General features: G+C 42.3%; 1 protein-coding gene across 4 annotated transcripts in view; it reads left to right on the top strand.

Moving 5' to 3' along the window:
* The window catches only part of LOC110523029 (low-density lipoprotein receptor-related protein 8-like), a 363891-nt gene that overhangs the window by 248119 nt on the left and 91562 nt on the right, over positions 1 to 24210 (top strand). For all 4 annotated transcript variants that reach the window (XM_036978658.1, XM_036978657.1, XM_036978656.1 and 1 more), the window contains exons 7-9: positions 4781 to 4903; positions 6156 to 6275; positions 10552 to 10677. In XM_036978658.1, the coding sequence (XP_036834553.1) occupies positions 4781 to 4903; positions 6156 to 6275; positions 10552 to 10677 (369 nt within the window). The remainder of the gene's footprint in view (positions 1 to 4780; positions 4904 to 6155; positions 6276 to 10551; positions 10678 to 24210) is intronic.

The following is a 24210-nucleotide window of genomic DNA, read 5'->3' as shown; positions in this document are numbered from 1 at the left end:
TCTATGGTACAGTAACTCTAGATTTTATTGCTATGTGTCTATGGTAACACGTTCATATTTGGCAGCTACGGTCTTTGTCTTGTCTATCTATGCCAGAGAGAACTGAAGGTCAAAGTAATGCTGACTGGACTTTATTTAGGACCCGTATTTGTGAGATGTGGCCCGTGATCAACCTGGAATCCATAACACACTGCTTGTGTGTACTAGCCTGACAGGAGTATAGTGTTGTAACTCCAGCATGCAGACAGACAGTAGTATAGTGGGGTAACTCCAGCATGCAGACAGACAGGAGTATAGTGGGGTAACTCCAGCCATGCAGACAGACAGTAGTATAGTGGGGTAACTCCAGCATGCAGACAGACAGTAGTATAGTAGGGTAACTCCAGCATGCAGACAGAGAGTAGTATAGTGGGGTAACTCCAGCATGCAGACAGACAGTAGTATAGTGGGGTAACTCCAGCATGCAGACAGACAGTAGTATAGTGGGGTAACTCCAGCATGCAGACAGACAGTAGTATAGTGGGGTAACTCCAGCCATGCAGACAGACAGTAGTATCGTGTTGTAACTCCAGCATGCAGACAGACAGTAGTATAGTGGGGTAACTCCAGCCATGCAGACAGACAGTAGTATAGTGGGGTAACTCCAGCCATGCAGACAGACAGGAGTATAGTGTTGTAACTCCAGCATGCAGACAGACAGGAGTTTAGTGTTGTAACTCCAGCATGCAGACATACAGTAGTATAGTGGGGTAACTCCAGCCATGCAGACAGACAGTAGTATAGTGGGGTAACTCCAGCCATGCAGACAGACACAGAGAGAGTAGCTGTGTATAAAGTTACATGGCTGTAGAGTCCTGGAAGACAGTCAGGGGCTCACATTACAGAGGGGTGTAGTATCAGGATGTATTACAGTGTAGTAGTAGGATGTATTACAGTACAGTGTAGTATCAGGATGTATTACAGTACAGTGTAGTAGTAGGATGTATTACAGTACAGTGTAGTATCAGGATGTATTACAGTACAGTGTAGTATCAGGATGTATTACAGTACAGTGTAGTAGTAGGATGTATTACAGTACAGTGTGGTATCAGGATGTATTACAGTACAGTGTAGTATCAGGATGTATTACAGTACAGTGTAGTATCAGGATGTATTACAGTACAGTGTAGTATCAGGATGTATTACAGTGTAGTAGTAGGATGTATTACAGTACAGTGTTGTATCAGGATGTATTACAGTGTAGTATCAGGATGTATTACAGTACAGTGTAGTAGTAGGATGTATTACAGTACAGTGTAGTATCAGGATTATTTGAGTACAGTGTAGTTTCAGGATGTATTTCAGTACAGTGAAGTATCAGGATGTATTTCAGTACAGTGTAGTATCAGGATGTATTACAGTACAGTGTTTTATCAGGATGTATTACAGTACAGTGTAGTATCAGGATGTATTACAGTACAGTGTAGTATCAGGATGTATTACAGTACAGTGTTTTATCAGGATGTATTACAGTACAGTGTAGTATCAGGATGTATTACAGTACAGTGTTTTATCAGGATGTATTTCAGTACAGTGTTTTATCAGGATGTATTTCAGTACAGTGTTTTATCAGGATGTATTACAGTACAGTGTAGTATCAGGATGTATTACAGTACAGTGTAGTATCAGGATGTATTACAGTACAGTGTAGTATCAGGATGTATTACAGTACAGTGTTTTATCAGGATGTATTACAGTACAGTGTAGTATCAGGATGTATTACAGTACAGTGTAGTAGTAGGATGTATTACAGTACAGTGTAGTAGTAGGATGTATTACAGTACAGTGTAGTATCAGGATGTATTACAGTACAGTGTAGTAGTATGATGTATTACAGTACAGTGTAGTAGTAGGATGTATTACAGTACAGTGTAGTATCAGGATGTATTACAGTACAGTGTAGTAGTAGGATGTATTACAGTACAGTGTAGTATCAGGATGTATTACAGTACAGTGTAGTATCAGGATGTATTACAGTACAGTGTAGTAGTAGGATGTATTACAGTACAGTGTAGTATCAGGATGTATTACAGTACAGTGTAGTATCAGGATGTATTACAGTACAGTGTAGTATCAGGATGTATTACAGTACAGTGTAGTATCAGGATGTATTTCAGTACAGTGTAGTATCAGGATGTATTACAGTACAGTGTAGTAGTAGGATGTATTACAGTACAGTGTAGTATCAGGATGTATTTCAGTACAGTGTAGTATCAGGATGTATTACAGTACAGTGTAGTAGTAGGATGTATTACAGTACAGTGTAGTATCAGGATGTATTACAGTACAGTGTAGTAGTAGGATGTATTACACTACAATGTAGTATCAGGATGTATTACAGTACAGTGTAGTAGTAGGATGTATTACAGTACAGTGTAGTATCAGGATGTATTACAGTACAGTGTAGTATCAGGATGTATTACAGTACAGTGTAGTAGTAGGATGTATTACAGTACAGTGTAGTATCAGGATGTATTACAGTACAGTGTAGTAGTAGGATGTATTACAGTACAGTGTAGTAGTAGGATGTATTACAGTACAGTGTAGTATCAGGATGTATTACAGTACAGTGTAGTAGTAGGATGTATTACAGTACAGTGTAGTATCAGGATGTATTACAGTACAGTGTAGTATCAGGATGTATTACAGTACAGTGTAGTAGTAGGATGTATTACAGTACAGTGTAGTATCAGGATGTATTACAGTACAGTGTAGTATCAGGATGTATTACAGTACAGTGTAGTATCAGGATGTATTACAGTACAGTGTAGTATCAGGATGTATTACAGTACAGTGTAGTATCAGGATGTATTTCAGTACAGTGTAGTATCAGGATGTATTACAGTACAGTGTAGTAGTAGGATGTATTACAGTACAGTGTAGTATCAGGATGTATTTCAGTACAGTGTAGTATCAGGATGTATTACAGTACAGTGTAGTAGTAGGATGTATTACAGTACAGTGTAGTATCAGGATGTATTACAGTACAGTGTAGTAGTAGGATGTATTACACTACAATGTAGTATCAGGATGTATTACAGTACAGTGTAGTAGTAGGATGTATTACAGTACAGTGTAGTATCAGGATGTATTACAGTACAGTGTAGTATCAGGATGTATTACAGTACAGTGTAGTATCAGGATGTATTACAGTACAGTGTAGTATCAGGATGTATTACAGTACAGTGTAGTAGTAGGATGTATTACAGTACAATGTAGTATCAGGATGTATTACAGTACAGTGTAGTAGTAGGATGTATTACAGTACAGTGTAGTATCAGGATGTATTACAGTACAGTGTAGTATCAGGATGTATTACAGTACAATGTAGTATCAGGATGTATTACAGTACAGTGTAGTATCAGGATGTATTACAGTACAGTGTAGTATCAGGATGTATTACAGTACAGTGTAGTATCAGGATGTATTACAGTACATTGTAGTATCAGAATGTATTACAGTACAGTGTAATATCAGGATGTATTACAGTACAGTGTAGTATCAGGATGTATTACAGTACAGTGTAGTATCAGGATGTATTACAGTACAGTGTAATATCAGGATGTATTACAGTACAGTGTAGTATCAGGATGTATTTCAGTACAGTGTAGTATCAGGATGTATTTCAGTACAGTGTAGTATCAGGATGTATTACAGTACAGTGTAGTATCAGGATGTATTACAGTACAGTGTAGTATCAGGATGTATTACAGTACAGTGTAATATCAGGATGTATTACAGTACAGTGTAGTATCAGGATGTATTACAGTGTAGTAGTAGGATGTATTACTGTACAGTGTAGTATCAGGATGTATTACAGTACAGTGTAGTATCAGGATGTATTACAGTACAGTGTAGTAGTAGGATGTATTACAGTACAGTGTAGTATCAGGATGTATTACAGTACAGTGTAGTATCAGGATGTATTACAGTACAGTGTAGTATCAGGATGTAATACAGTACAGTATAGTATCAGGATGTATTACAGTACAGTGTAGTATCAGGATGTATTACAGTACAGTGTAGTATCAGGATGTATTACAGTACAGTGTAGTATCAGGATGTATTACAGTACAGTGTAGTAGTAGGATGTATTACAGTACAGTGTAGTATCAGGATGTATTACAGTACAGTGTAGTATCAGGATGTATTACAGTACAGTGTAGTATCAGGATGTATTACAGTACAGTGTAGTATCAGGATGTATTACAGTACAGTGTAGTATCAGGATGTATTACAGTACAGTGTAGTATCAGGATGTATTACAGTACAGTGTAGTATCAGGACGTATTACAGTACAGTGTAGTATCAGGATGTATTACAGTACAGTGTAGTATCAGGATGTATTACAGTACAGTGTAGTAGTAGGATGTATTACAGTGCAGTGTAGTATCAGGATGTATTACAGTACAGTGTAGCATCAGGATGTATTACAGTACAGTGTAGTATCAGGATGTATTACAGTACAGTGTAGTATCAGGATGTATTACAGTACAGTGTAGTATCAGGATGTATTACAGTACAGTGTAGTATCAGGATGTATTACAGTACATTACACCCAACGTTGTATCATTGTTACTTTTTTCCCACAAGCTGATTACGCTGGACGGAGGTGTCTGGGAACCAGCTTATTTGATGCCATCTGGTCAGAGGGATCAGAGTAGTGGTGACATGCATTGGAAATCAAACACTTGTTTCAAGGTAATGATCATTGTATTTTTCTACCCTCTCTCTTTCCCAGTCACTAAGTGTGATGGCCCCAGGAAGTTCATGTGCAAGAATGGACAGTGTATCAACAGCAGCAAGGTGTGTGATGCCGTCAAAGACTGCAAGGACTGGTCAGATGAACCTATGAAGGAGTGTGGTGAGCCACACACACACACACACACACACACACACACACACACACACACACTTATTAACATCCAATTAACATGCAGATGGCCACTGTGCTAGTAATCAGAGCTTAATTTCATCAAGGGAGAGTACATCAGGACAACTCTCAGCTCTCTCTCTCCCATCAAAGTCCAACTCTTCCCTCGAGTGTTCATGGCTAGGAAACGTGTTCTGACTACACTACCCATAAGGCACCATAAAGATTAGCTCCCTACCATAGAGAATTACAATTTAGAGCTCTTTAGTCATGGACCTCACAGTGGAATGCCCCGGAACCTCTAGCTCTGTGTTTCTGATTGGTCAACCGTGTGTCAACATTCAGATCAGCTCCAGCACTTTTGTAATCATGTAATCCAGCACTTTTGTAATCATGAAATAGCAGGATTTGATATGCTGGACATTAACATCTGAGACATTACGTCTTTGCCGTACATGTTATGCTTATAGACAGACATATTACATGGTCTTATGTACTAGTGAGGGAGGGAGGGAGGGAGGGAGGGAGGGAGGGAGGGAGGGAGGGAGGTAGAGAGAGAGAGAGGTAGGTTGGTAGGTAGGAGAGTAACTCAGGAACTTCCCCTCTGATCTGTCCATATGGCTGTTACTTTTCTATCTCTCTCTCTTCCTCTATACTCCTCTTTCTCTGCATATTTTTGTCCTCATCTGTGTCCTCCTCTGTGTCTTCCTCTATACTCCTCTGTGACCTCCTCTGTGTCCTCTTCTTTCTTCCTCTGTGTCCTCTTCTGTGTCCTCCTCTTTCTTCCTCTGTGTCCTCCTCTATACTCCTCTGTGTCCTCTTCTGTGTCCTCCTCTATACTCCTCTGTGTCCTCTTCTGTGTCAGATTAGACAGGGGGGCCTGACGAATAGCTGCCCCCTCTTGAGCCCCAGTGCATTCTGGACTGGTTCCAGGTGTCTGATAGTTACATATTCCCCTAGAGTCTCCCCAGGTACATACACACACCAATATATTGGTTGTTCTATTGATGTTTAACTCCCTTCCCTCCCTCTATTCCTCCTTTCATCCCTCTCTCTTTCTCCCGCTCTCTCTCCCCTTTCTCTCTCCCCCCCCTCTCTCTCTCGCTCTCTCTCTCTCTCCCTCTCTCTATCCCCCCCCCCCTCTCTCCCTTTTCTCTCTCACTCTCTCCCCCTCCCCCCCCCCCCTCTCTCTCTCTCTCCCTCACTTTCTCCCTCATGTCTCTCTCCCTACCTCTCTCTCTAGGTGTGAATGAGTGTGCAGACAAAAATGGAGGCTGCTCTCACATCTGCAGAGACAGGAGGATTGGCTATGCGTGTGACTGTCCCTCTGGATACCAACTAATGGACAAGAAGACCTGTGAAGGTAGAGTACCAAACAACCTGTCCCTCTCATACTAGACCTGTGAAGGTAGAGTACCAAACAATCTGTCCCTCTCATACAAGACCTGTGAAGGTAGAGTACCAGACAACCTGTCCCTCTCAGACAAGATCTGTGAAGGTACAGGGCCAGACAACCTGTCCCTCTCAGACAAGATATGTGAAGGTACAGGGCCAGACAACCTGTCCCTCTGAGACAAGATATGTGAAGGTACAGGGCCAGACAACCTGTCCTTCTCAGACAAGATATGTGAAGGTACAGGGCCAGACAACCTGTCCTTCTCAGACAAGACCTGTGACGGTACAGGGCCAGACAACCTGTCCTTCTCAGACAAGATCTGTGACGGTACAGGGCCAGACAACCTGTCCTTCTCAGACAAGATATGTGAAGGTACAGGGCCAGACAACCTGTCCCTCTCAGACAAGATCTGTGACGGTACAAGACCAGACAACCTGTCCTTCTCAGACAAGATATGTGAAGGTACAGGGCCAGACAACCTGTCCCTCTCAGACAAGACCTGTGACGGTACAGGGCCAGACAACCTGTCCCTCTCAGACAAGATCTGTGACGGTACTGGACCCAATCTAAAACCTTTTTTTTTAGAAAAGCCTGATGAATAAAATTGGCACCGGCCAAATGTCCAGGAGAAGAAACAAACAAAAAAATACATTACAGCCTCTTCATTATGACAAACCCATGGTGAAACAATACATTACAGCATCGTCATTATGACAAACCCATGGTGAAACAATACATTACAGCATCTTCATTATGACAAACCCATGGTGAAACAATACATTACAGCCTCTTCATTATGACAATACCAGTCTATGGAAATACATTACAGCCTCTTCATTATGACAATACCAGTCTATGGAAATACATTACAGCATCTTCATTATGACAAACCCATGGTGAAACAATACATTACAGCCTCTTCATTATGACAAACCCATGGTGAAACAATACATTACAGCATCTTCATTATGACAAACCCATGGTGAAACAATACATTACAGCCTCTTCATTATGACAATACCAGTCTATGGAAATACATTACAGCCTCTTCATTATGACAAACCCATGGTGAAACAATACATTACAGCCTCTTCATTATGACAAACCCATGGTGAAACAATACATTACAGCCTCTTCATTATGACAAACCCATGGTGAAACAATACATTACAGCCTCTTCATTATGACAAACCCATGGTGAAACAATACATTACAGCCTCTTCATTATGACAAACCCATGGTGAAACAATACATTACAGCCTCTTCATTATGACAATACCAGTCTATGGAAATACATTACAGCATCTTCATTATGACAATACCAGTCTATGGAAATACATTACAGCCTCTTCATTATGACAAACCCATGGTGAAACAATACATTACAGCATCTTCATTATGATAAACCCATGGTGAAACAATACATTACAGCATCTTCATTATGATAAACCCATGGTGAAACAATACATTACAGCCTCTTCATTATGACAAACCCATGGTGAAACAATACATTACAGCCTCTTCATTATGACAATACCAGTCTATGGAAATACATTACAGCCTCTTCATTATGACAAACCCATGGTGAAACAATACATTACAGCCTCTTCATTATGACAAACCCATGGTGAAACAATACATTACAGCCTCTTCATTATGACAATACCAGTCTATGGAAATACATTACAGCCTCTTCATTATGACAAACCCATGGTGAAACAATACATTACAGCCTCTTCATTATGACAAACCCATGGTGAAACAATACATTACAGCCTCTTCATTATGACAATACCAGTCTATGGAAATACATTACAGCCTCTTCATTATGACAAACCCATGGTGAAACAATACATTACAGCCTCTTCATTATGACAAACCCATGGTGAAACAATACATTACAGCCTCTTCATTATGATAAACCCATGGTGAAACAATACATTACAGCATCTTCATTATGATAAACCCATGGTGAAACAATACATTACAGCCTCTTCATTATGACAAACCCATGGTGAAACAATACATTACAGCCTCTTCATTATGACAAACCCATGGTGAAACAATACATTACAGCCTCTTCATTATGACAAACCCATGGTGAAACAATACATTACAGCATCTTCATTATGACAAACCCATGGTGAAACAATACATTACAGCCTCTTCATTATGACAATACCAGTCTATGGAAATACATTACAGCCTCTTCATTATGACAATACCAGTCTATGGAAATACATTACAGCCTCTTCATTATGACAAACCCATGGTGAAACAATACATTACAGCCTCTTCATTATGATAAACCCATGGTGAAACAATACATTACAGCATCTTCATTATGACAAACCCATGGTGAAACAATACATTACAGCCTCTTCATTATGATAAACCCATGGTGAAACAATACATTACAGCCTCTTCATTATGACAAACCCATGGTGAAACAATACATTACAGCCTCTTCATTATGACAAACCCATGGTGAAACAATACATTACAGCCTCTTCATTATGACAATACCAGTCTATGGAAATACATTACAGCCTCTTCATTATGACAAACCCATGGTGAAACAATACATTACAGCCTCTTCATTATGACAAACCCATGGTGAAACAATACATTACAGCCTCTTCATTATGATAAACCCATGGTGAAACAATACATTACAGCATCTTCATTATGACAATACCAGTCTATGGAAATACATTACAGCCTCTTCATTATGACAAACCCATGGTGAAACAATACATTACAGCCTCTTCATTATGACAAACCCATGGTGAAACAATACATTACAGCCTCTTCATTATGACAAACCCATGGTGAAACAATACATTACAGCCTCTTCATTATGATAAACCCATGGTGAAACAATACATTACAGCCTCTTCATTATGACAATACCAGTCTATGGAAATACATTACAGCCTCTTCATTATGACAATACCAGTCTATGGAAATACATTTAATTGGCCATGCTTATCGGTCTTTAGGTTCATTTGCGTAATTGAATGGAATTGAATTGGTGCGTGTGTACAGTATATTGGTAATATCTTATCACATGCATGCAGAGCCTTTGAGTGGAAAATCTGTCCGCCAACGCGAGAGCTGCTCAAACAGCAAATGCAAAGACAACGGAAGGCAGGCTTCATCAGCACGTCACACACCAATTTGCAGTGAGCTAGAAGCAGTATGCATTTTGAAAATATATACTTCATTGTTTGAAACCTGAGACATGTCTTACCTTGCTTCAAAGGAGCCTAGCCAAAATCAGTCCATATCCGTGGAGGCAATTATTTTCTATAAACTTTCTTTCGTTGTCCTGTAGCCAAAGGCACAGTCCTAGTCATATTAGCAACCCATGTTAGTAGTTAGATCTCCCTTATTTCAAAATGTATAATTGATATTTTAATCTCTGTCACATGAAACCACTTGGTTGTGCAGTGCACTTTTGTCAACAGGGTTTTCCTGCTAATTGCATTATGGAAAGAACATTCTTGCCTACTACCTTGTGTGCATTGTTCGCTTATAATGTATATAATAGTTTATGAACATTTTAAGCTAAACTGTCTTATCTGTTGTATCTTAACGTGTGTTATTTATCCTAGGCCTACTGGTTGTATGAATTTGCAATCTAATCGTCCACAAACTGTCCCAGACTGTTTAGAATTGGCATTTTTCTTCTCGCCAAGCTGACCAATAGAATAGGTCAACTTTTCTGCTATGGGGGATAGTAGATTAACATTCTGTAGGCTAGTGATTTTACTGTTCGTTACTCGTCTTGTTGGCTGAGGAAAAGTACATGTGGGTAGTTATTATAAAATCTTCAAAGTGTGCATCAGAATTAGGTAAGAAGGACCACACATCATTTCATCCTCGACTTGCATGTTATGTTAATATGAATTACCATAATCTACATGTGATTTGTGTCATCCTGAGCAGCGTGGGTGGACGCCCTGATCAGGTTACACACCCAATGCATGTGGGTCTGGTACATTAAAATGCTGCCGGTCAAATGTCTGGACAGAACACATCCTAATGGAAACCCCATTCCATTCAGCCATTACAACAGGACCGATGACTCTCAATCTCTTCCACATTCCCTTCACTTCTTGTACTCTCTCTTTCTAAACAGTACTTAGAGATATCTCTACGTAATACCCCTTGTTCTCCTGTCTGTGTGGAGACAGAGTGGGTCCTGTGTTATTGATGGATTTGTGACGTCTCTCCCCAGACATAGATGAGTGTGAAAAGCCTGACTCCTGCAGCCAGATCTGCATCAACTACAAAGGAGACTACAAGTGTGAATGTTATCAGGGCTATGAGATGGACCCCAGCACCAAGACCTGCAAGGCCGTGGGTAAGAGAGGCAACCTGTTATGTCCCTGGCAACCACAGAACAACCACACACACACACACACACCGCAACCCAGTAACACCACAGTCTATTCTCAGGCCGTCCGGTATGAACGGTGGTTGTTTGTAAGCAGGACCAGAGCCAGGACCAGAGCCAGGACCAGAGCCATCTGAGGTCTGTAACGCACATATTTGCCTTCTGCTTCTCAGGGAGGTAATGGAAAGAAAAACATGTCCACCTTGCCTGGCAGGGTGCTGTTGGACACAGTCGGGTATTGTCCTTCACCGTGACCCACGGTAAACACTCCAGTCTGGGCATACATAGAAATAAGGTCACTGGTCTTAACTTGGGGGCCTGGGACATATCTCTGATTGTGTAGAGAAAGACAGTGTTTTTGGTTAGCATCATCATTCTTAGATTAGATCATTACAGGGCAAACTGACGTGATAATGAGGATGCTTAAAGTAACTGGCTTAAAGTAACTGGCTTAAAGTAACTGGCTTAAAGGAACTGGCTTAAAGGAACTGGCTTAAAGTAACTGGCTTAAAGTAACTGGCTTAAAGGAACTGGCTTAAAGGAACTGGCTTAAAGGAACTGGCTTAAAGGAACTGGCTTAAAAGAACTGGCTTAAAGGAACGGGCTTAAAGTAACTGGCTTAAAGGAACTGGCTTAAAAGAACTGGCTTAAAGGAACTGGCTTAAAGTAACTGGCTTAAAATAAATGGCTTAAAAGAACTGGCTTAAAAGAACTGGCTTAAAGGAACTGGCTTAAAATAACTGGCTTAAAGGAACTGGCTTAAAGTAACTGGCTTAAAATAACTGGCTTAAAAGAACTGGCTTAAAAGAACTGGCTTAAAGGAACTGGCTTAAAGTAACTGGCTTAAAATAACTGGCTTAAAAAAACTGGCTTAAAGGAACTGGCTTAAAGGAACTTGTTTAAAGGAACTGGCTTAAAGGAACTGGCTTAAAGGAAGTGGCTTAAAGGAACTGGTTTAAAGGAACTGGTTTAAAGGAACTGGCTTAAAGGAACTGGCTTAAAGGAACTGGTTTAAAGGAACTGGATAAAAAAGAAACTGGCTTAAAGGAACTGGTTTAAAGGAACTGGCTTAAAGGAACTGGTTTAAAGGAACTGGCTTAAAGAAACTGGCTTAAAATAACTGGCTTAAAATAACTGGCTTAAAGGAACTGTCTTAAAGGAACTGGCTTAAAGGAACTGGCTTAAAGGAACTGGCTTAAAGGAACTGGTTTAAAGGAACTGGCTTAAAGGAACTGGTTTAAAGGAACTGGCTTAAAGGAACTGGCTTAAAGGAACTGGTTTAAAGGAACTGGTTTAAAGGAACTGGCTTAAAGGAACTGGCTTAAAGGAACTGGTTTAAAGGAACTGGTTTAAAGGAACTGGCTTAAAGGAACTGGTTTAAAGGAACTGGTTTAAAGGAACTGGCTTAAAGAAACTGGCTTAAAGGAACTGGCTTAAAGGAACTGGCTTAAAGGAACTGGTTTAAAGGAAGTGGTTCGGCTTTGCTCTAAGTGGCGTGAAAAACGGCATTGATTACTTCCCGTCTGAGAAGGCACATCTTTGTTACTGTTAGAGAGAGCATACACACTGTCAGGAAGCTGGGCCTTTATTATTAGAGCGGAAGGGAAGGTGTGTGTGTGGGTGTGTGTGTGTGTGGGTGTGTGTGTGTGGATGTGTGGGTGTGTGTGTGGGGTTGCGTGTGTGTGTGTGGGTGTGTGTGTGGGTGGGTGGGTGTGTGTGGGTGGGTGGGTGGGTGTGTGGGTGTGTGTGTGTTTGTGGGTGGGTGGGTGTGTGTGGGTGTGGGTGTGGGTGGGTGTGTGTGTGTGTGCTCGTGCTTGCTTGCTTGTGTTTGTGTTATTAGAATAGCTCCTTGGTTATTGAAGTGAAGTGATGGAGCGTTGGGCGCGTCAGTCCGTATTGTTGATTGCAGCACAGAAAGACAGAGACGTATCATTCTTATTTCTGCAGTGGTTTATTTACTCTGAAGCTTGGGAAGAAGGAGGAGATGTGCCTGCTATGTGATGCTGAGGTGATGTGGATTTAATAAACCTCCACACACACTCTCACACACTCACATACACTCACAGACACTCACATCAACAGACACACAACCTCATACATTCACAACGATGCACACACTCACACCGATTTACAGACAACACAAACACACTCACATTCCACTGCGGTAGATTTGTTGGGTTCACTCTCCTGCTCTACAGCAGGGGCTGACAGCTGAAGCGATGATGTCGTTAAGCAGATCACACTGAGCTGGAAACCGAAGGCTTTATTTGTGATGTTCAGGGAATGCAATGCCATTATTACCCTTCATCCAATCACACAGAGATTAGAGGGCTACTTTTTACTGCTTACTGACCATGTCTGAATATTGTCTTAACTTGGAAGGCCCTTGGAGGCAGGATGGAGAAAGCCCTTGGAGGCAGGATGGAGAAAGCCCTTGGAGGCAGGGTGGAGAAAGCCCTTGGAGGCAGGATGGAGAAAGCCCTTTGAGGCAGGATGGAGAAAGCCCTTGGAGGCAGGATGGAGAAAGCCCTTGGAGGCAGGATGGAGAAAGCCCTTTGAGGCAGGATGGAGAAAGCCCTTGGAGGCAGGATGGAGAAAGCCCTTGGAGGCAGGATGGAAAAAGCCCTTTGAGGCAGGATGGAGAAAGCCCTTGGAGGCAGAAAGCCCTTGGAGGCAGGATGGAGAAAGCCCTTGGAGGCAGAAAGCCCTTGGAGGCAGGATGGAGAAAGCCCTTGGAAGCAGGATGGAGAAAGCCATTGGAAGCAGGATGGAGAAAGCCCTTGGAGGCAGGATGGAGAAAGCCCTTGGAGGCAGGGTGGAGAAAGCACTTGGAGGCAGGATGGAGAAAGCTCATGGAGGCAGGGTGGAGAAAGCCCTTGGAGGCAGGGTGGGAAAAGCCCTTGGAGGCAGGATGGAGAAAGCCCTTGGAGGCAGGATGGAGAAAGTCCTTGGAGGCAGGATGGAGAAAGCCCTTGGAGGCAGGGTGGAGAAAGCCCTTGGAGGCAGGATGGAGAAAGCCCTTGGAGGCAGGATGGAGAAAGCCCTTGGAGGCAGGATGGAGAAAGCGTTAGAATAATACTAATTTGACATACTTACTGAAGAGTTTTACTAGTTTTAATTGTAGCTACAGTGCCGCGCATAATAATTTAGACAGCAGTCTCCCATGTGCCTTTCTAGTTAATATGAACGGTGTAGAAGCTAATTAAAAGCACAACTCCCAGGTTGGTGGCATCATGTTACGTTCATCGCTATAAGCCAAAGTATAACCATACAATGTAGCAAGTTGATTCCCACAAGTCATTTCACTACACTAAATGTTTTATTGTGTTTACCATGGGTGCAATATCACTCACTAACAGTTAAATGACTCACTAACCGTTAAATGACTAACTGATTGGCTCTCACCATTTTCCTTTGTGCATACATGCATCTGTGTGTGTTTCTGTCTGTGTCTGTAATTATACTGCAACATTCTCTGCAACAGGTACAGATTTACTCAGTCTATTCTAATCAACACTTAGGTCTGCAGTTTTACTTCGATAATCAGATGATCTCTCATAGAGGGAGGGAGGGAGGGAGGTAGAGAGAGAGAGAGGTAGAGAGAGAGAGAGAGGTAGGTAGGTGAGTAACTCAGGAACTTCCCCTCTGATCTGTCCATATGGCTGTTAACTTTTCTATCTCTTTCTCTTCCTCTATACTCCTCTTTCTCTGCATCTTTGTGTCCTCCTCTGTGTCCTCCTCTGTGTCTTCCTCTGTGTCCTCCTCTGTGTCCTCCTCTGTGTCTTCCCCTGTGTCTTCCTCTGTGTCCTCTGTGTCCTCCTCTGTGTCTTCCTCTGTGTCCTCCTCTGTGTCTTCCTCTGTGTCCTCCTCTGTGTCCTCCTCTGTGTCCTCCTCTGTGTCTTCCTCTGTGTCCTCCTCTGTGTCCTCCTCTGTGTCTTCCCCTGTGTCTTCCTCTGTGTCCTCTGTGTCCTCCTCTGTGTCTTCCTCTGTGTCCTCCTCTGTGTCTTCCTCTGTGTCCTCCTCTGTGTCCTCCTCTGTGTCCTCCTCTGTGTCTTCCTCTGTGTCCTCCTCTGTGTCCTCCTCTGTGTCTTCCTCTGTGTCCTCCTCTGTGTCCTCCTCTGTGTCTTCCTCTATACTCCTCTTTCTCTGCATCTTTGTGTCCTCCTCTGTGTCCTCCTCTTTGTCTTCCTCTGTGTCCTCCTCTGTGTCTTCCTCTGTACTCCTCTTTCTCTGCATCTTTGTGTCCTCCTCTGTGTCCTCCTCTGTGTCTTCCTCTATACTCCTCTTTCTCTGCATCTTTGTGTCCTCATCTGTGTCCTCCTCTGTGTCTTCCTCTGTGTCCTCCTCTGTGTCTTCCTCTATACTCCTCTTTCTCTGCATATTTGTGTCCTCCTCTGTGTCCTCCTCTGTGTCTTCCTCTGTGTCCTCCTCTGTGTCTTCCTCTGTGTCCTCCTCTATACTCCTTTGTGTCCTCCTCTGAGTCCTCTTTGTCTTCCTCTATACTCCTCCGTGTTCTCTTCTTTCTTCCTCTGTGTCTTCCTCTATACACCTCTGTGTCCTCCTTCTTCCTCTATACTCCTCTGTGTCCTCTGTGTCCTCCTCTTGGTCCTTCTCTGTGTCCTCCTCTTTCCTTCTCCTTGACTATATGTCTGCATCTCTGTTTTTCTCCTCAATCCCCCTTTTTACTGTTTCTCCCTCACTCTCACTATGCACCGTTTTCTCGCCTTATCCCTCCCTCCCTCCCTCCCTCCCTCCCTCCCTCCCTCCCTCCCTCCCTCCCTCCCTCCCTCCCTCCCTCCATCCATCCATCCATCCCTCCTTCTCCCCATATCCCTCTCCTTTCTCCCTTTAGGCTCCCTCCCTCCATCCATCCATCCATCCCTCCTTCTCCCCATATCCCTCTCCTTTCTCCCTTTAGGCTCCCTCCCTCCCTCCCTCCATCCATCCATCCACCCATCCATCCCTCCTTCTCCCCATATCCCTCTCCTTTCTCCCTTTAGGCTCCCTCCCTCCCTCTCCCGATAGAAATATATAACACTTCCCAGTCTCCTTCCCAGCAATTGTTAAAAGACAGGCAGCAATGGGGCGGCAGGTAGAAATGGGGCGGCAGGTAGCCTAGTGGTTAGAGCGTTGGGCCAGTAACCGGAAGGTTGCTGGATTGAATCCCTGAGCTGACAAGTTCAAATCTGTCGTTTTGCCCCTGAACAAGGCAGTTAACCCACTGTTCCCCGGGCGCCGAAGACGTGGATGTCGATTAAGGCAGCCCCTCCCACACCTCTCTGATTCAGAGGACACTAGAACATAGTCTAGAACAGAGACTAGAGCATAGTCTAGAACAGAGACTAGAACATAGACTAGAACATAGTCTAGAACAGAGTCGAGAACAGAGTATAGAACATTGACTAGAACAGAGTCGAGAACAGAGTCTAGAACAGAGACTAGAACATAGTCTAGGACAGAGACTAGGACAGAGACTAGAACAGAGTCTAGAACAGACACTAGGACAGAGACTAGAACAGAGTCTAGAACATAGTCTAGGACAGAGACTAGGACAGAGTCAAGAACATAGTCTAGGACAGAGACTAGGACAGAGACTAGAACAGAGTTTAGAACAGACACTAGGACAGAGACTAGAACGGAGACTAGGACAGAGTCTAGAACATAGTCGAGAACAGAGACTAGAACAGAGTCTAGGACAGAGACTAGGATAGAGTCAAACAGAGTCTAGAACAGACACTAGGACAGACACTAGGACAGAGACTAGAACAGACACTAGAACAGAGTCTTGAACAGACACTAGGACAGAGACTAGAACAGACACTAGAACAGACACTAGAACAGACACTAGGACAGACACTAGGACAGAGACTAGAACAGAGTCTAGAACAGACACTAGAACAGAGTTTAGGACATAGTCTAGGACAGAGTTTAGGACAGAGTCTAGGACAGTCTAGGACAGAGACTAGAACAGAGTCTAGAACAGACACTAGAACAGAGTCTAGGACAGAGTCTAGGACAGAGTCTAGGACAGAGACTAGGACAGAGACTAGGACAGAGTCTAGGACAGACACTAGGACAGACACTAGGACAGAGTCTAGAACAGAGTCTAGGACAGAGACTAGGACAGAGACTAGAACAGACACTAGAACAGAGTCTAGAACATAGTCTAGAACATAGTCGAGAACAGAGTCTAGGACAGAGTTTAGGACAGAGTCTAGGACAGTCTAGGACAGAGACTAGAACAGAGTCTAGGACAGAGACTAGAACAGAGTCTAGAACAGAGTCTAGAACAGAGTTTAGGACAGAGTGTAGGCCAGTCTAGGACAGAGACTAGAACAGAGTCTAGGACAGCGCTCTCTGAAGTCATTGTCTGACATGGATCTATTGTAATAAACATGTTGCCTGTATTGGATGGAGTTTCAGAATGACGTGGTAACTTTGGTTTGACAAGACAGGAACATTCTGCACAGATTTGTCTCGTGGATTTATTAGAGAATAGAAAGAGTGGTGTTTTCTCATGAGTTTGACAGACTACACTTCTGAAAGTTGATTGTAGTCTCAGTGAATCAGGGAATGTCTCAGCCTTGTTGTCTCCAGCTGCTGGCAGACATCTTTATTCTCCCAGGCCACGCTAACGATCCCAGAGACAATACACCTACTTTGATCTTCTGTCACTAAACGTCAACTAACAACTCAGAATATTCATTTTTTTCACAATTACAGTCACCCTCTGTGTTTAATACGTTTTTTATACATAACAGTAACTAGCTGTGCTATACGTCAAATTGATTCCTCAGGCCTGGCTGCGTATCTGTCTGGCCTTATCATTTTTAAAGCGTATCTTAATTGGCTGACAATGCAGGGCTGAGTTATGGAAGATTTAAATGCATGGGGTCTGTCCTGTCATCACACATGCATGCACACACACACACACACACACACACACACAGACACACACACACAAACACACACAGACTGTTGTCAGAGTGGAGGGGTCTGACTCTGCTTTAACACTAGGAAGAGAGAGCAACTGCTCTGTAGAATGGCACTATTTGATGATGAGCGACATCGGTTGAGCATTCCTACAGCATTTCCCTCCAGAAACCGTGAGAAAGTTGTCCGGCTGCGGGGACCGTGCGAGGGGATTTATACTAACGTTATTATCTGTACTTACTGGTGGCACAGACGCTGTTTCATCCTTTCCTACACTGAAATTACCCTTGCCTAACGATTGCGTCTGAAGCTGGGCTTGTAGCACAAGGCGATCGTTCTCCTGTATATTATGATTACAGCGACTGCAATTAGAAGTCATCATGTTAATGTTAATAGTTAGCTTTGGCTGTTGGAGGTCCTGACGAACCACATCCAGATAAAGCGTCCGGAGTGAAAAAGTTGAAAGAAAAATAAGTTGAGTGAAGGAAAAACCAAAAATATAAACAGTAATTAAAAAGTAAAAACCATGAAGTTGTCAGGTAGCAAAGTAAGGTTGACAACAAAACGCACAGCAACACGTAAACAACTCTGCAAGTTGTGACCGAAAATGTAGATGCTGAAAACAATCTGTTTGTCTCTCCCTCCCTATGTATGCTGCCACTCATTTTCTGTCCATCTGTCTGTCTTCTCTCTCTCTCTTTCTTTCGCTTTCTTTCTCTCTCTTCTCTCTTCTCTCTCTTGGTCTCTCTCTCTGCCACTCTTTCTCTCTGTGTCTCTGTCTCGCTCTCTTTCTGTCTCTCTTTTTCTCCCTTCCCTAATGGGAGAGCGGCTGAAATTGATCGGTACAAATCCAAGAGACAGGGAAAATTATTGCATCCTGACTCGCAGTGAAAATGAAAATATTTGCTCCCTGTGCAGTGTCCCGTGGCGGCCTGGGACCGAGAAACTCATCTAGGTGTTGCGCGTGCAGGTGTGTGTGTGTGTGTGTGTGTGCGTGCGCGTGCCGTGGTTCGAAACATGGAGCCAACTCAGAACGCCCTGGCTTGATGGGACAAGTTGCCTGGCTTTGTCTTGATTTTGTCCGGGATGAGGAGGGAAGGAGATAAGACTCCATCCGTCTCTCTCAGCTTATATCTCAGTAGGTGTGTCCAAGAGTGTGCAAAGCTGTCATCAAGGCAAAGGGTGGCTACTTTTAAGAATCTCAAGTATAAAATATATTTTGATTTGTTTAACACTTTTCTGGTTACTACATGATTCCATGTGTGTTATTTAATAGTTGTGATGTCTTCACTATTATTCTACAATGTAGAAAATAGTAAAAATAAAGAAAAACCCTGGAATGAGTAGGTGTATCCAAACGTTTGACTGGCACTGTATATATACGGTGGTTCATCCTTTAAAAGTTGCGTCGCACTGCAGCACACCTTGCGGGTTGCCGCAGAATTCTATGGCACGTTATTTGAGTGTCAGCCATTGTTGCGAGTTAGTGCTAGTTTGACCACCAGAGGGCATCTTTGAGAAGCATTTGACTTTTTTAATATTGGCTGTACTAGATCATTTAAGACCTTTTTTTTGTAAGGACATCGTATATGGGATTAATTTTAAGAAATGTAGCTTCATTAATTTGATTAATATTATGGTGTTTCTATTCCAAGAAAAATGAAAAACCCTCAGGGTTTCCGTTAGGAAAATATGGCGCTGTACAACGTGACTGGTCGGGAGTAGGCTACTGTACTAAGAGCAAAATAATCCTAAAATAATCCTAACATTTTCACACCCTAATTGTAGGCCAACCAATACCCAAACGGAGATTCAGTGAAAATAATACCAGTCCCCATGCTTTTCTCAGAGCAGCGTGAAACAGTGCTGAAATAGTTGACAACATGTCATTCAGTGATATTTATTCCCATAATAATTTGTTATGGATCCATAACGAAATAAACATCTCCATTACAATTATAATGCAGGGTAATATACATGAATATATTTGTAGGGATGGATACATTTTTTTGTTGGGGCAAATCTGGTTTTAGAGGTTTTCAATTTGGTGGACTCGGTATGATGGACTCACTGATGGTTGAAGTTGATGAGCGATCGGCAAAGGCTTTCAACATCGCTCTAATCACAGTCAGAAGACAGTTGAAGAAACTTGAGTGGACTTATGGAAAGGCTCGTTAAGACATTATATGATATAGACATGTTTTCAAAAGGCCTCCAGAGCCGACAGAGAAGTTTCCCCTTCCATTTGCCTCTTCCATTTATTCCCATAGTAATTCGTTATGGTTTGCATTGCAATTGAGGGCATAAACTGGGTCAAGACGTCAGCAGAGTACGTAGACTTTTATGTAGTGAAATAAAGGTAAGATAAAAATAAATAAATCAGACCTGCAACACTTTTAACAACACATTCCTCAACACTAGTGAGACTCATGTCGCCTACGGTAGGCCTACAGTATATCTACAAATATTTTTTTTATCTCAACATGTTGGTCTCCTGATTTGAACCCAATCGAACTTGTTGCAACTTTAGTGTAGTTGAAATAATCATCTCCATGTTTGCCTGGATTATGACTCCATCTCGTTCCTCGCTGCCTTCAACTCCGCCAATACCGCCTGACTTTCTGCCAATGACATGACTCTCCTCCAATAATTATATTTAGAGGATTGGAGGATTCTAAATTAATATCTAAGGGGCATTTTTCATTAGGATCTGTGAGAATATCTAAGGGGCTTTTATATAATTATAATGCAGGGTTAATAATAATAATAATCGCTTTGTTTAAGAAATAAGGCTATTTTGGAGATGATTTCATTTTCAAATAACCGAAAGTGAGCAATTGTAATCTGAATAAAGGGGAAAAGTCCATTCTTGAACATGGAGTGAGACATTCTTACTGATTTGTAAATTAAGCCCGTTTGATATTTAGAATTATTTATTTCTGTTTTTAGAGGGAGAGGAAACCAAAAGCCCACATTTTTCGGATATTCGTCAGACCACATGTCAAGTGAAAATCTACCCAAATTTACCCAAGTTCTCTCTCAACTCCAGGACCACCAACAGTTTTTGTTGTTGTCTGATGCAGGACTCTAGTGCCAGAAGAGAGACTCTCAGACTGAAAACACCTCCATTAATTGCCACAGTTTAGACTACCGATAGATAAGCGTTCTAACTCCCTCTTGTAATAGTGTGGTGCAATGACAGAATGCCAGCATCTGCCACTAACGGTCGCAGCATAAACTCTGAACTTTAATAAGGACGAACCACTGAGTGTACAAAACATTAAGAACTCTTTCCATGACATAGACTGATGAAGGAATCCAGGTGAAAGCTATGATCCCTTATTGATGTCACTTGTTAAATCCACTTCAATCAGTGTAGATGAAGGAGAGGAGACGGGTTAAAGAAGGATTTTTAAGCCTTGAGACAATTCAGACATGGATTTTGTGTCTGTGTCATTCAGAGGGTGAATGGGCAAGACAAAAGATTGAAGGGCCTTTGAATGGGATATGGTAGTAGGTGCCAGGCGCACCAGTTTGTGTCAAAAACAGCAGCGCCTCTGGATTTTTCACGCTCTGCAGTTTCCTGTGTGTATCAATAATGGTCCACCACCCAAAGGACATCCAGACAACTTGACACAACTGTGAGAAGCCTTGGAGTCAACATGGGCCAGCATTCCTGTGGAACTCTTTCGTCACCTTGTAGAGTCTATGACCTGACAATTGAGGCTGTTCTGAGGTTTGGGGTCACTTAGAAATGTCCTTGTTTTTGAAAGAAAAGCTAATTCTTTGTCCATTTAAAATGGCCTCTGATCAGAAATACAGTGTAGATATTGTTAATGTTGTAAATGACTATTGTAGCTGGAAACTGCTGATTTTTAATGGAATATCTACATAGGCGTACAGAGGCCCATTATCAACAACCACCACTCCTGTGTTCCAATGGCACGTGGTGTTAGCTAGTCCAAGTTTATCGTTTTAAAAGGCTAATTGATCATTAGAAAACCCTTTTGCAATTATGTTAACACAACTGAAAACTGTTGTTCTGATTAAAGAAGCAATTAAACTGGCCTTCTTCAGACTAGTTGAGTATCTGGAGCATCAGCATTTGTGGGTTCGATTACAGGCTCAAAATTGCCAAGAACTGAAGATTTCGTACAATCTGTGTATTACTCCCTTCACAGAACAGCGTAAACTGGTTCTAACCAGAATAGAAAGAGAAGTGGAAGGCCCCAGTGCACAACTGAGCAAGAGGACAAGTACATTACAGTGTCTAGTTTGAGAAACAGACGCCTCACAAGTCCTCAACTGGCAGCTTCATTAAATAGTACCCGCAAAACACCAGTCTCAATGTCAACAGTGAAGAGGTGACTCCGGGATGCTGGCCTTCTAGGCAGAGTTCCTCTGTCCAGTGTCTGTGTTCTGTTGCCCATCTTAATATTTTATTTTTATTGGCCCGTCTGAGATATGGCTTTTTCTTTGCAACTCTGCCTAGAAGGACAGCATCCCGGAGTCGTCTCTTCAGTGTTGATGTTGACTGTTTTTTTGCGGGTACTATTTGAGGAAGCTGCCAGTCTTTCTTTCCCTCCCTTCTATCTATCTATCTATCTATCTATCTATCTATCTATCTATCTATCTATCTATCTCTCTCTCTCTCTCTCTCTCCATTTGTCTTTCTCACTCACTCAGTTTCTCTCTCTGTCTCTCTCCTCTTTTTCTCTCCTCTTTCTATCTCCTACTCATCCCCTCTCTCTATCCCTCCCTCCCCCTCTCACTCTCTCATGAAGCATTGTACAAATCCCATCTTGGCCAGGGAACAGAACAGAGCTACAGAACAGAGCTACTTGAGATGGTGATTCTGTGAGGTTGAGAACTACTCATGGAATGGTAATACGACAGAGGGTCAGAGAGGAGAGAGATGGTCAGAGAGAAGAGCGAGAGTCAGAGGGCAGAGATGAGAGAAAAGAGAGAGGGTCAGAGAGTAGAGAGAGGGTCAGAGAGGAGAGAGAGGGTCAGAGAGAAGAGAGAGGGTCAGAGAGAAGAGAGAGGGTCAGAGAGTAGAGAGAGGGTCAGAGAGAAGAGAGAGATTGCTGTGTGGCAATGAGTGAGAGGTCTACTCTGCACTCTCCTTGAGAACTATTCATGTACGGTCACACGGTGTGTGTGTGTGTGTGTGTGTGTGTGTGTGTGTGTGTGTGTGTGTGTGTGTGTGTGTGTGTGTGTGTGTGTGTGCGTGTGTGTGTGTGTGTGTGTGTGTGTGTGTGTGAGATGACAGAGCAGCTACTAGAGATGGAACGCCAAATGAAAGATAAAAGAGGTCAGTTAGAGGATAATGGAGGTGGAGGTTTGGGGAGTAGGTTTCATTCTACGCATCTAAGATCGAGCCATGTGTGTTAGTGTATGCATTTTTTTATTTAGTGTGTGTGCATGTGTGTTTGCTGTTACCGTGTGTGTGTGCGTGTGCGATCCTTATGGGAATTATGAGTCATTCTCTTTCACTCTGTTGAGAAATTTGCCTTGGGTAGATGATGCACACACACACACACATTTCACCCAAGGAAAATCACTGAGAAACAGCTTTGCGTATCTGCAGTACCAGGAATAGAACAGCATGATTCATTGACCACAGATTCTGTTTTTATTACAAGACAAACGGAGACAGAAGGAGAGGTGTTGAGGAGACGTTAGAGCCCTGTCATTGTCAATCAAACAGGAACAAGGAAGTGGGGTCTGAATCTCTAAAGTCATTACTGAAAGAGTTGTGAAATATTCTGCTGAACTAACCTTTGTCCTTTGTGGGAAGGAAATTGTAACGCTGTTAGAAGGAAATTATTTAAAATATTGCACACACCTGTGAATTATTGGCTAGTATTTGAGCTTATCATGAACACTGTTTGTCCGTTTGTATATGCTAGTCTAAACCGGTTGTTTACGAAGCATGTGACAGATAGAAACATTTGACCTTCCAAACTGTTTAAACTGTTATAAGATCTTGAAAGATATTTCCTTGATTTCACATCATCAGAAAAGTTACCAATGTTTCATCTGTCTCTGCCAATGTTTCATCTGTCTCTACCAATATTTCATCTGTCTCTACCATGTTTCATCTGTCTTTACCAATGTTTCATCTGTCTCTGCCAATGTTTCATCTGTCTCTTACCAATGTTTCATCTCTCTACCAATGTTTCATCTGTCTCTACCAATATTTAATCTGTCTCTACCATGTTTCATCTGTCTTTACCAATGTTTCATCTGTCTTTACCAATGTTTCATCTGTCTTTACCAATGTTTCATCTGTCTCTGCCAATGTTTCATCTGTCTCTTACCAATGTTTCATCTCTCTACCAATGTTTCATCTGTCTCTACCAATATTTAATCTGTCTCTACCATGTTTCATCTGTCTCTGCCAATGTTTCATCTGTCTCTTACCAATGTTTCATCTGTCTCTGCCAATGTTTCATCTGTCTCTTACCAATGTTTAATCTGTCTCTACCATGTTTCATCTGTCTCTTACCAATGTTTCATCTGTCTCTTACCAATGTTTCATCTGTCTCTTACCAATGTTTCATC

Source organism: Oncorhynchus mykiss, chromosome 5 (assembly GCF_013265735.2).
Source record: "Oncorhynchus mykiss isolate Arlee chromosome 5, USDA_OmykA_1.1, whole genome shotgun sequence".
Lineage (NCBI taxonomy): Eukaryota > Metazoa > Chordata > Actinopteri > Salmoniformes > Salmonidae > Oncorhynchus > Oncorhynchus mykiss.
Note: the sequence above shows the minus strand (reverse complement) of the source record. Positions and strands in the feature narration are given on the sequence as shown.